General features: G+C 36.1%; 2 protein-coding genes and 1 long non-coding RNA gene across 4 annotated transcripts; 2 read left to right on the top strand and 1 right to left on the bottom strand.

Moving 5' to 3' along the window:
- Positions 1 to 1040: 1040 nt before the first annotated feature.
- Positions 1041 to 6329, top strand: ccn4b (cellular communication network factor 4b). 2 transcript variants are annotated; one of them, XM_067448456.1, is made up of 5 exons: positions 1041 to 1228; positions 2343 to 2619; positions 3204 to 3461; positions 3586 to 3779; positions 5494 to 6329. In XM_067448456.1, exons 1-5 carry the CDS (start codon positions 1181 to 1183, stop codon positions 5791 to 5793), a joined length of 1077 nt encoding a protein of 358 aa, XP_067304557.1. In that variant the 5' UTR covers positions 1041 to 1180; the 3' UTR covers positions 5794 to 6329. The 2 variants fall into 2 exon arrangements, with proteins under 2 accessions (XP_067304557.1, XP_067304558.1); XM_067448457.1 differs by lacking the exon at positions 1041 to 1228 and having other exon boundaries at positions 2349 to 2596.
- Positions 6330 to 6638: 309 nt separating this feature from the next.
- Positions 6639 to 11160, bottom strand: ndrg1b (N-myc downstream regulated 1b). The gene is made up of 14 exons (XM_067448455.1): positions 11008 to 11160; positions 10017 to 10122; positions 9807 to 9927; positions 9220 to 9282; positions 9046 to 9106; positions 8743 to 8829; positions 8547 to 8603; positions 8351 to 8454; positions 8169 to 8231; positions 8011 to 8062; positions 7817 to 7864; positions 7629 to 7664; positions 7466 to 7517; positions 6639 to 7357 (listed from the first exon to the last, which is right to left on the bottom strand). The coding sequence occupies exons 1-14, from the start codon at positions 11053 to 11055 to the stop codon at positions 7155 to 7157; spliced, it is 1101 nt and encodes a 366-aa protein (XP_067304556.1). The 5' UTR covers positions 11056 to 11160; the 3' UTR covers positions 6639 to 7154.
- LOC137082897 (uncharacterized) lies at positions 7252 to 12603 on the top strand. Its single transcript, XR_010906420.1, has 3 exons — positions 7252 to 7382; positions 11192 to 11324; positions 12452 to 12603. It is a non-coding gene; the product is annotated as an uncharacterized lncRNA (long non-coding RNA).
- Positions 12604 to 13062: the final 459 nt, after the last annotated feature.

Here is a 13062-nt window from a genome sequence, read left to right on the forward strand (position 1 = left end):
AAAAAATGTAAAATATGCTAAGTAACATGATTACCTTAAAATTGTGAGTTTATTGAAATATTTTTTTTAGTTGATACAATGAAGGAAATTGGTTTTAATAAATAGAAACTCAAAATATGATTGTATCTAAACCACATAAAAAATTATAAATCATGAAAATAGCACAATTTGGCATGTTTCACTGCGTCATCGCAAATAAAACACAATTAACCAATATGCTTACAAAATCTTCGAATTATATTTGAATAAAGGGTGTCAATTTTTAAAAAATGTTCATTGTATTAATTTCAATGAACTCAAAATTTTAAGGCAACCAGGTAACTTATTTTTAAAATATTTTTTTACAGTGTAGAATTAAAATTAGTATTACCAATATCTGGCTTCTGGCATATAACATCCTCACCTCCTGGCAGTTGTGCGGGAGGAAATGTTTTTTGGGGACACAACCTTCTCTGTTCTGGTCAAACTGCTTTTATCTTAAATTCTTGCTGCTCACTGGAATGATTTCTGTCCAAACTTCAAGCAGTTAGGGCAAAATTAGTATGCCTAATGAATAAACTATATCATATCCTTTTCTCCTTCAACTGATTCTCTGACTTCAGTGATTTTAAGTTTGGTTTGTGTGCTTGTGTGTAAATGTCATATAGTTTATCTCTGGACAGATTCAGGAGAGGACCCCAAAATGATCTCTCCTGCATATATTTCTTCAATCGTGTTATTCTTTGTGTGTAATTGTTTTTCTTTTAATGCTAAATTAATCCAAAACAAAATAAAATTGTGGGTAAGTGAGGTTTCAGAATGAATGGCTTGCTTAGATTTCATGTCATGCCATAATTATACCAACAAAGACATAATTACGACGTGAGAAATCTAAACATTTGTCTTTTTTTTAGTCATTTTATAAGCTATAACTGTTGGAAAAGTTCACTTTCTAAATGATTCAGATTTTTTTTTTTATTCCAACCCCCTTGACGACTGAACTGGAGTGAACTAAAGGAAAACTTCCAGCAAACTCCCACTAAATCTGACAGACTGACGTAAAGTGAGACTCCAGTAGCCTAACTCTGGCCGGCACATCTCTGCGCGTGTCACTGTGGATGCCACGAGGGAACGCGCTTGTGGATTGTATACCTGTAAACAACAGTTCTTGTTTCAATGTATTTCTTTCAGGAATATAGTAATGTGGAGACTCCTGTTGTGGATTCTTTTGACAGCCAGTGTGCACCAGGTGAGTCTATATCATTCCGTTGAGTTAGTGCAGTATTTAAGATATAAAAAAAATCTGGCAGCTAGACCGAGACACCGTTGCTGGAAAGCGCGTTTTTCAAATTCATAAAAATTGCCATAGGCTACTTCCAAAATCATTACAACCATCAAATGCATAAAGAAAAGCATAAATAATGTGTTTTTCAGAACTGATGTGACAGTTTCATATGACGATAGCCTAGAGCAAATATACTGTGTGTGTGTTCCTTTGGCAATAGGCTACTTGTGAAGGCACAAATGTCTTCACTTATATAGTGAAATATTATAACAACTCTCTAGTGAGGACATTTGAATGGTGGTCCTCACTAGTTAAAAAGGCTTATAAATCGGGCAAAACATGTTTTTATTTTATTTATTTTATTTAAAGGGATTGGGTAAGGGGATAGAAAATATCATTAACCTGATAAAAAATCAAATTGCAACGACCTCACATATATTGTGAAACAAACTCTCTCTCTCTCTCTCTCTCTCTCTCTCTCTCTCTCTCTCTCTCTCTCTCTCTCTCTCTCTCTCTCTCTCTCTCTCTCATATGTATGTTTTTGTTTTACCGCGTTTGTTGGCATTTTTCGCTCTAACACGTGCTGTAATATTTTACAAATATATTTGTTGACGTTTTTTACGTTAACAAATATAACAGATATTCTCTGTGCTCGATATTTATTAGCAGCCTACAACATTTTTATAGAGATTGTGACATTGCTTATGAAGCGGTTATGGCTATATAAACAAGCAGGCCTATGAAATTAATAACTTATCACTCAAAATCTTCTTGTAAATGTTAGGCTATTTCTTCTCTGCCAAGAAGTTAAAGTGTTGCTTGTCTCCGACTAAAGCAATTCCCAGACTGAAAACCGGTCTGGAACAGATTTGTAATTTTTTGCATCGAAAAACCTAATTCTGTTTTAAGGTGATTATGTGCTATCTTATTGTTCATATTAGAAACTCTTCTAGAGTGAAGTTTTAGGAGCCAATTTAATGGCCCAATCTAAATGTAATTTCAAAGCAAACTCTCTGTTGCCCCAAAGTGGCTAAAGGTGGGATATCTTCTTCATGTTTCTTTCTTCTCTCCCACACAGGCCAATTCCCACAACTCTACAGATTCTCCTCTTATAACCACAGACTTGGACCCTTATAACCGAAATCGATACTGCAAATGGCCCTGTAAGTGCCCCAAAAGTGCCCCTGTTTGCCCATATGGGGTTAGCCTGTTAACAGATGGATGTGACTGCTGCAAGGCCTGTGCCAAGCAGGTTGGGGAAACCTGTAATGAGAGAGATACCTGTGACTATCATAAAGGACTTTACTGTGACTACAGCTCTGACAAGCCGAGGTACGAAAAAGGAGTATGTGCATGTAAGTGACCCCACATCTTTTTTAAATGGCTTGGCTTTATTTAATATGCAATGATTCAACATGCATTTGATGAAATATACAACGCAATTTAAAGAAATGTTTATTTTGTGAAAAATTTGATAATACATTTATTTGTAACATTTGTAAATTTGTAAATATTAATTTGTAATTATTTGTAAATTGTAATACTTTAAAAAAAATCTAATAATAAAATAAAAATAACATGACATAACACTTACTCACTTGGCTAGTGTTTGGTTTGTGTCCCCCATTTGACATAACTAGACCAGGAAGCAGAAGCTTATATATTTATTCAATTAAACATTTCCCTTGCTTTGAAACTGTAACAATTAATCTTTCAGTTTTTGTCCATGTTTGAATAATGTTGTCATATTTTTCGACCCCATATTTGAAGACTGATTAAGCTTAGATAATATGTAAGATTAAGATTACAGATTAAATGCATTATCTACTTATTTTCTTATTCTGTGTCAAATTGGTACACAGGCACAAAACTGTCACATAACCTGTTTATTTCTGTCAAGTCCTTGATTCAAGGTAATAAATGATCTTGTGTGTTTCAGATGTTATGGGAACAGGCTGTGAGTATAACGGTGTGATTTACCGCAATGGCCAAAGTTTCCAGCCCAATTGTAAGTACCGCTGTCTGTGTGTGAATGGGGCAATTGGATGTGTGTCTCTCTGCACCGAGTCCCCGCCACCCCGGGTCTGGTGTCAGTCAGCCAAACGAGTGAAGATCCCAGGCCAATGTTGTGAGAAATGGATCTGCGAAGAGTCCCGTAAACCACGCAAGACCAACCCCAGACATGCCCCTGAGGAGGGTAAGCAGTGCGTTATTGTTGTGGGTGGTTATAAATGTACATAAGAAGACTATAGAATCTTGTGAACTAACCTTTTTAGCTCATCATTGACAAATCTCACACATTTTCTTAATGTCTTTTTCAGAGTCCCTTACCACTAATGAAATTTGGCATAGAAATTGCATTACCCAGACCACCCCTTGGAGTCCCTGCTCAAAGACCTGTGGGCGGGGTACATCATTGCGCATTTCTAATGACAATGCTGGCTGTGTGATGGAGAAAGAGACTCGACTGTGTAACCTCCGACCTTGTGAGGTCGACATCACCAAGCACTTTAGAGTAAGAATTAATTTCTATTCTATTTAACTTGCTTACCCATCTCTACTTTTCATCACTTATTTTAATGATAGAATAGGAATAATATAAATCAGAGATGTCATCTTCGGTCCTGGAGGATTCTGCAGAGTTTAGCTCCAAGTTTAAAGGGGTGATGAATTGAGAAATCAACTTTTCCTTGAGCCTTTGATATATAAAAGGTCATGGAAATATAAGAATATCCTCAGAGCTGAAAACTGCCTTGTTAGTCAAAGAAAAGCTTTTATAGACACCAGGCTCAGCAAATGGTCCTGTGCTTCATACTTACATCATTGCGCGTCGAAACACCTCTACAGCACATCTAATCCAGTAGCCCGCCCACTGACCCATGGAGGGCTCGTGCTAGCTGGTAACAACAGTAAACATGCAGAGGAAGATAGCAAGATATTACGCTATTCCTAGTTGTGGAAGAAAACAGTCACTGCATAAGCTTCCTTCAGATCCTAATATTAGGAATGTGTGGTTGAACTTTATTGTTAATGAAGTTCCAGCTCATGTGGGGAAGTCAGTGTTCACTTCATTTCACTGCGGAATCGTTTGTGAACAAATCTCCGGTCGATGCTGGATTTGGATCTGACAGGAATGGTGCAACACACTTATGTGAGTAAAACGTGTTTTTTATATGTGATAGTATTGCATTATCACAATACTATCACATACTATTATCGTTTACATTATCGCCGGTAATACTATTATCGTTTTGCTTATGTGTAGGTGTCTAACAGAGCATACCTCTAGCACGCTGGACACATATGGGCCAGGGCTCGCAAAGCCCGGAAGGCCGATGAATCTTATAATATTCCGTTCTTGATCTGTGTTATTCTCTTTCTCTCGAGTTGACATTTAAGGGCGCCACGCACGTGTATGTTATACATTACGCTTATATCGTCCGATCTTGCGGGCTGTGTGTAATATAAAAATAATAGTCCAATCAATTGTGGGTGGATTATAAATAAATCATTGTGTTTGCTTGATAAAGAAATTTACGAGCCCTGTGATCGAGAAAATCATTTCAGTTGCCACTTCTCCCTCAATCTCTCCTCTCCCTGAACTGACAGGGGAGCTTAAGCTCATTAAATATGCAAATCTTCTCCAATCCTAGCTGTGGGCATTTACTTCCGAGTCTCCAGTGCGTCACACCCACCAAAACCCAGCGTTTTGGAGAGAGCCTCAAAACCAGTGTAGAAAATAGCCTATTACTTATTAGTTATGATGTTTTTTAATGTAAAAACCACATGAACATCATTAGGTGACCTCTGACAACAGTATAAAAAAATAAAAAACCCAGTTCATGACACCTTAAAATTTTCTATTTACCGGTATACATTTTCTTTGCAGGTTTCAAAGTCAAAAGTTGGTGGAAAAGCTTAGAAAAGTCAACATAATACTAAAAGTCAGTTTGTTAATCATGTAAACAATGTGTTGTGTTACTCATTAATCAAACACACTTGATCCAGCTAATCAATGTTTTTAGGATTTCTAGAAATCTACAAGTAGGTGAGTTCTTTGATTAGGGTTGGAGCTAAACTCTGCAGGACAGTGGCCCTCCAGGGTAGAAGTTGGCCATCTCTGATCTAATGATTAGATAGATAGATAGATAGATAGATAGATAGATAGATAGATAGATAGATTGATTGATTGATTGATTGATTGATTGTCTGTCATATTTGTCACTTAGCCGGGTAAAAAGTGCCTGAACATCTACCGTGAGCCAGAGTTTCAGAACTTCACCATCTCAGGCTGCATCAGTAAGAAGGCGTATTGGCCCAAGTACTGTGGCGTGTGTACTGATGAGCGCTGCTGCATACCCTACAAGTCTAAGACCATTGAGGTGGAATTTGATTGTCCAAATGGATCAGTTCTTACTTGGAAATACATGTGGATCAATGCCTGCTTTTGCAACCTCTCCTGCAGGAATCCAAACGATATCTTCGCAGATCTGGAGCAATACTATGAGTTCAATGAGATTGTTAACTAATTAACCAAGAGCCAGATGCAGTCTCTTTTTATGGCATCCCTGCCCTCACATTTGTTGTCTATGAAAGCATCCATGCTCACAGTGTGACAACAGGGATGCTGTTTGAAAGTAATCATTCACTGTTAATGAGAAGTCATGTCGAATGGTTTATGAAAGAAAATTGGCACAGTTACTCATATTGAGATGGCTTGTGATGGGAAAGTTAGTTCAGACTGAAGGACTTTACAAGAAGATTTCTAATGGATTTATGAGGGAATTTAAAATGTTCTGTTGACTTCCTGCTACAAATCTGTGCAAAGTTAGTAAGAAAACCTTTTTTACAAATTTTATATATATATATATATCTCCTTCAACGATAAAAGGAATTCTCCTTAGAGGAATACACATCATAAGTTTTTGAGAATATATTAGTTAAAATGGTGTTAAAAGACGGGTTTGTGTCATATTCTGAAACAAGAGAAGTGACCATGATCTTTTTTTTAATCCAGACATTAATTTTGCCAAGTTGTTGCTGTTCATATTTAATATTCTGGAAATAGGCCAGAAATGTATCCTTTTTTAATAAAAAACAAAAAGATGTATGCGTCTCTTTGTGCATTTCCTTGTATTTCTAATTTACATAATTCCAGTAATGGTGCTGTTTAAAATTCATGACACATTGTATGTAATTATACTTTTCAGAATGTTAGTTAGGAGCACCAGTGACTAAATTTACTCAGTTATATTTTATTAAACCAGTTTTTAAATACAAAGTCGTCTTACAAACATTCAAATATTTTACAGTAGTCTTGCTTAGTGATATAATGTCAGTGACACTGAAGAAGCAGAGAAGAAATTATAGTTTCAGAAATTATATAAAATGTTTTGTAGACTATAGGCTGCCATGTGGTTATTCTTTCTCATTAGACTAAGAAATACTGTTGAGTATATTTGACATTGTTATCAATTACAAGTATATAGAATATGTAATAAGAAATTATAATGTATAAAAAAATCCTCAAACGTTCAGCCTTACCAGTCGGACAACCCTCCAACACAAACATGCACACAAATTTTAATACACACATACATTGTAACAACCTGTACACGTCATCATCTTAACACATTTATAATCATTATAAAATATTACGTATTGTGCATTACAAATAATAAAATGGTGAAAAGAAATGGCCTATTGGTCTACTAAGTAAGTGCAATATTTGTTAGCTGTGAGAAACACTATGATAGGCTTCATTAAACATGATCTAATCACAGCGAGGAGCATCAGCTTTCATGTACAAAATCTGTAATTTCAGGTCCAATAAACAGCCTGCTCAGTTCCAACAATCTGATTTGCACGGTGGTGTAATTTCATTAAGCGTTCAGCAGGACAGCTCGACGGAAAGTGTGGGACCCGAGGAACTGTGCTGCTCTACGCTGGCGTTGGAGGCGCTCTCCATGGAGACGTCAGTGTGGGAACGACCACGCGGCTCATCTGCCGTGTTTGTACCGCTGCGGTTGCGGTTGAGGGATGAGTTACTGGCCGTACGAGAACGAGACAGACGGGTCATACTGGCAGAGGGCACTGGAGAAGAAAGTGATAAAAGACAGTGAGATCATGATTTTCTTCTTTTTTTACCATATGAATATTATTATTATTTTGATAATAGTTCAGTGTTGTTAACGTGCTTACTGTAGCCCATGCCCTGGATAAAATATTTGAAAGCTTCGATTAGTTTGTCAGGCTGTAAGAGAACATAAACATAGAGTAAATTCACTTATAATCACTTTAAAATGTGTAAGAAAGAAGATTTGAATGTGTATGTGAATGTCTAAAATCTATGCAAATGATATACCTGATCAATCTGAGGCAGGCCGCCACAGTCAGCCATCTAGAAAAAATAGTCAAATATTAAAAAGGACAGTTTAACCATTTAACACTAATGATGCTTAAAATATCTGTACCATATGTCATATTATTTTATCCATACTAGATTAATTTACAGGTTTGAGTGATTGCAACTGAAATTGTAAGGTAACTGACCTTGAGAAAAGTGGTCGTTGTTGGATTCATTCTGGAGTTGCTGTCAACCTGTGAGGTAAATTATTTAAATAACCATTGTATAATGTTTTCTCTCCAATTTATTTGCAGTATGTAGTCAATAATAGGGAAATTGTTGCAACCAATCGCCTTGGCATCTCTAAAACTTTTAAGGCAGTAAAGAAATAACTTCTCACCACAGCATCCACAGCTGGAGAATTATCACCCACTATCAGCAAAACTGGACACCTGTCATAGAGACAAACCATGTGCTTAAAACACAATTTTAAAATCTAATGCACCAGTCAAAATCAGTATGTATACTGATGTATATATGTCATCAGGTGGGACTGACTGGAGGGTTCGTGCGTTAACGTTTCCTCCTTGTACGGGTCTCTCGATCTCCAGATCTCGTCGGCTGAGAAATTAAGGAAAGATGATGAGGCTTTCAGTATCTCTAAACGTTTTTTTCTCTGTTGTATTCAAAAAATCCAATCCAGAAGCTCAGTGACTAGAGACACAAATTGCATTGGATACCTTTTGTAGGACTTGATAAACTGCTGCAGGTTGGACTGGTTAAGATTGTTCGTAATGAGATGACGAAAGGTTGATATTAGTTCATGATTGTTATGTATCTCCTCCTACACAAAAAAATCAATACATGACAATTCAATTAAAAAAATGTGCATGTTATATATGATTTCTATCAGTATTTTTATTCAACAGTTCTCACCTTTCCAAACAGGTGTGAAATTACAGTGTCAGGGAGAGTGTGAGTCCAGCTTGTAATCTGTTGAAAATGTCACATTTTGGATAGGATTTGTGCATTGTAACAAATATATGAGCTCCTTCAAATTAGTTTAATAATGCAATCATTTCAAATCTCATAAGAATGCAAATCTGGCAGAAAAAAAAAACAGCTTTGGTACCTTTTGTGCTGCCCAGTCCATAAAACCCTCTCCCTGAGCACTCATATTAATCAGAACAAGACCTTCAATCATGTCTGGATGTTTTAGCTTTAAGAGAAAAAAAATACATGATTGAATATGGACTGAATGTTATTTGTACTAAGGAAACATTCCTGTGTATTAACAAGCAAGCTGGTAATAATAATTAGCAGGATTACACTGCAAGTATCAACACTGCTTTTGTAGCAAGAGTTGCAGAACTGTAATCTGTGTCATTCAAGGCCATTCAACATGCAACGCAGGGGAAAAGTGTATAAAACTCACTGCAACGCGGGCAAGGATGTTGGCTCCAGCACCGACCGCCATTCCAATCACACTCTTCAGACTATAAGGGAAAAACAGCAAGCAAGCAAGTTGGTCGGGATCAAGAGCACTTATAGAGCCTCAAAAATAAGAGTAAGATGGGTTTTATACCATTAATGAGAATTGAAGACTTACCCAAAATGCTTAAGGACCATAGGGACAATCTCTGAGAGCTGATCCATTGAAGGGTAGGTATACCTACAAGAACAGACAGTGGTTTATTTGTTAGCCACACACATGTATAACAATTCAGAGGATAAATACTGATGGTCCAATTAAACAGCACAACAGGTTCATTAGAACTGGCTGATGGCCTTCCAGGCATTAGCGAGGTCATAATCTGTCTGGATGCTGTTCTGGAAGGTTGGATTATGGGCAATGGCTGTCAGTTACATTGTTGTAGCAGATGGCAGGTCATACATGTTCTCTACTCTGCTCAGACGCTTTAAGTGACATGCTGACCTACATTCTGCCAGTCTGGTGCCATAGGGTTTTGATAAAGCTGTCTGCTCTATATTTCCTAGAGCAAACCCGCTCTGACTGAGCAGATTTTAAACAGATTTCCTTTTAGAAGCCTGTCTTTGTTGACAGAATGAGAGAGAGTAACCATTCATTTTGAATGTTGCTGAGAGAGAAATCTTAAGGTTTTAGTTAATTGCATCCCTTAGATGCTCTGATAGACCTGAGACCATAATCAAGTGGCATAATGGACTCCCACTTACTCTGTGGAGAGTGTGCTGGCACCCTCCTGCTGTCCTGGGGCGTCAACATGGCACACAGCAAAGTGTTGCATGATCTCATGCATGTCTTTGTGATTGAAGAGTGACTCAAAACAGCTGTTATCTGCAGAACAAAGGGCACAGCTCAGAAGACTTTGGTATTCAAACACAAAGCTCCAGTAGGGAGTAAGAAGGTTTAGAGGAGATTCTTACGGTTCAGTCCAATGTCATGGAATGTCAGGATGGTAGGCCGGTTCCCCTTCGGAACACCCTTCATGGTGCAGTGCACCTTACCAAAGGAAGTCTCCACATCATCCTCCTACAAGAGCAAAGCTATGGTAAGGTTTGTAACATCTCACCTTCGTTCATAACAAAAAGGATTAAATCAGATGAAAAACAAAGGTTTAGTTGGAGAATAAACTTATTTTGCAATGCTTTAGAGACTTTATTGTGGAGAGAAAATTCAAATACTCAATCTTATTCACTCTCAATGGCAGCTGTAAAAAATATTGTCGGTTTAACTTAAAAAAGTAAGTAAATTAAAAATAAATTTAAATTGATACAATAAAGGAAATTGGTTTAATAAATAGAAACTTAAAATATTATTGTATCTGAACCACATAAAAAATGTAATAAATCATGAAAATAGCACAATTTGCAATGTTTCACTCCGTCATCACAAATAAAATACACAATTACCCAATATGCACACAAAATCTTTTAATAATATTTGAATAAAGGTTGTCGAGTCTAAAAAATGTTCATTGTATTAACTAAAAAATTTAACTCTAGGTAACTTATTTTTTTAATAATTTTTTTTACGGTGTGCAATCAGAACATGCCAGAATATAGGATTTTTCAAATCAAGTTTTATCTGATTATTTTAATTAATATGAAGATATGTATTGCAACATTTCCCTCAGTTCATCGTAAAAAATAAAATAAATGCTTCACACCAAAAATCCACTCTTTTTCAAGTATTACATAGCCTGTTATTTGCCACAAAAACAACAAAGCACCTTGACCAGACATAGTGCTGCTGGACAGTAAACAACACAAATGCCATCAACAGACAACAAATATCACCATCAAAACCCCTTTAAAAGAAACACTTAAAAACTCGTGCAACATCCTTTGTATCCACTGATCTAACACAACATATACAACAACAGCAGAAGATCAATAAAATCATATCAGAACTCACAGTGATATCAAGTTCAAAGACGCTGCCCTCAGAGTCCTCCAGTACCATGGTTGCAGTTGTTGTGGAAGGCCGGTACAAATAAAAAAGTGTATTTGAATAGAGAAGATCTGGTTTTGCTACAGCCTAAAGCTCTGAGTTGCAAAGAATGCACTGAGCTCTGGGTTTTATATCCCCTTGTTTACAGTGTGGCGTAAACATCCCACTCCCAGCATGCCTTGCATACTGGCCAGAAGGAACCTAATTCTTAAAGGATGGAAAGCTCAACAAATTGGATCAGTAAATTAAGCTGGACACTGGCATCGCTGAATGTGCCCAAGGTAAGTAAACATTTATGAATAAGACAGATGGAATCTTGAGTGTCATGAAGATGCATGCAATATATGAATTCATTCAAAAATTCAAATCTTCAAATCATTTTCATTGATTCATTAAACTCTTTTTATGAAATGCACAAAACACTTAAATAGATACCTTACCCAAAAAATGTAATTCTGTTATCATTTACTCACCCTGTCATTCTAATCCTGATAACCTTTTCTTTTTGTTGGAACAGAAAATATTTTAAACAACTTGCTTTCATTGAATAAACAAAACAAATATATATAAAATATATTTTTAAGTCAAAATTAATTAAATATAATTGTTTTATTTAATCAAATAAACAATAAAAGTATTTTTCAATATTTTCTTTTGTTTCACAAACGTAAGTCAGTCATAAAGGTTTGAATGACATGAGGTGAGTAAATGATGACGGAGTATACATTTTTATATAACTGTTTCTTTAATTGTACACACACACACACACGAACACACACACACACACACGTCTGGTTCACTATCTTTGTGGGGACTCTCCATAGGCATAATGGTTTTTATACTGTACAAACCATATTTTCTATCCCACTGCCCCTGCCCCTAAACCTACCCATCACAGGAAACATTCTGCATTTTTACTTTCTCAAAAAAACTCATCCTGCGATTTATAAGCCTTTTGAAAAGTGGGGGCCGCTGGCTGGTTCCTATAGTAAAAGTATAGTAAAAAACCTGATCTCAGGTTTTACTATCCTTATGGGGACATTTGGTCCTCACAATTTAATATAAACAAGAACACACACACACACAGACACACACAACGGGTTGTTACAACTCATGAAACGTTCAATTATTTAATTAACTGACTATAGTCAAACTTAGATATAAATGTGGCATATGCATATGATATAGGATTATAAAAACATTTTCACTTCTATTGCCTTTATGTCGCCTTTCTGTTGACACTGCTATTTTGCCTAAAAAGCAATGAAAATCTATTTAAAATGCCTTAAAAAAAAAAAAGCAACAAAAAACACAGTCAGAAGTAACATCAGGCTTGTAGCACTGTCTGTAGTCATGCACTTAAGAATCTTGACCTCACAGTAATTGATCTAAAGCACTCTGTTTACAGTTTCTATCATCAGAGTACTGGCGTGAGGCAGTTCAGGGCAGATGGCATCTCTGTGGCCTGGATAGCAATACTGAAATCGCCTTGGAGGATCAGTGCGACAAAGCAAGCTGTTTCTTTAGTCCTTATTGGGCCATTGATAGAGAACTGATGGAGACTGTTAATGATTCAGCAAATCTTTTTTTTTTTTTAAAGAAATTAATCCTTTTATTTATCATGCATTACGATGACAGTAAAGACATTAAAATAACATTCATCAAAGAATCCTGGGGAAAAAACTATTAAGCAGCACAACTGTTTTCAACATTGATAATAATAATAAATGTTTCTTAATCAGCATATTAAAATGATTTCTGAAGGATTGTGTGACACTGAAGACTGGAGTAGTGATGCTGAAAATTCCGTTTTGCCATCACATTAATAAATTACATTTAAATAAAAAATAAAAACTATTATTTAAAAATATAATAATATTCAACAAACTTACAGTTTTCAGTCTATTCTTTTTTTTTTTTTGATGAAGAAATAAATGCAGCCTGGTTGACAATAAGACAATTCTTAAAAACATCTTTATTTGTTAAAATAAAGGTTTAATTTACCGTTTGTGTTAACTG

This window comes from Pseudorasbora parva, chromosome 7 (genome assembly GCF_024679245.1).
Source record: "Pseudorasbora parva isolate DD20220531a chromosome 7, ASM2467924v1, whole genome shotgun sequence".
Taxonomy (NCBI): Eukaryota; Metazoa; Chordata; class Actinopteri; order Cypriniformes; family Gobionidae; genus Pseudorasbora; species Pseudorasbora parva.

Excerpts from the sequence above, each read along its gene's own strand:
- ccn4b (XM_067448456.1), top strand. The coding sequence starts at position 1,181 with ATGTGGAGACTCCTGTTGTGGATTCTTTTGACAGCCAGTGTGCACCAG. Across the intron at positions 2,620-3,203 it reads CGAAAAAGGAGTATGTGCAT|ATGTTATGGGAACAGGCTGT; the intron begins GTAAGTGACCCC and ends TGTGTGTTTCAG. Across the intron at positions 3,780-5,493 it reads ACATCACCAAGCACTTTAGA|CCGGGTAAAAAGTGCCTGAA; the intron begins GTAAGAATTAAT and ends TTTGTCACTTAG.
- ndrg1b (XM_067448455.1), bottom strand. The coding sequence starts at position 11,055 with ATGGTACTGGAGGACTCTGAGGGCAGCGTCTTTGAACTTGATATCACT. Across the intron at positions 8,830-9,045 it reads ACATCCTTGCCCGCGTTGCA|CTAAAACATCCAGACATGAT; the intron begins GTGAGTTTTATA and ends TTTCTCTTAAAG. Across the intron at positions 8,232-8,350 it reads TTTATCAAGTCCTACAAAAG|CCGACGAGATCTGGAGATCG; the intron begins GTATCCAATGCA and ends TTAATTTCTCAG.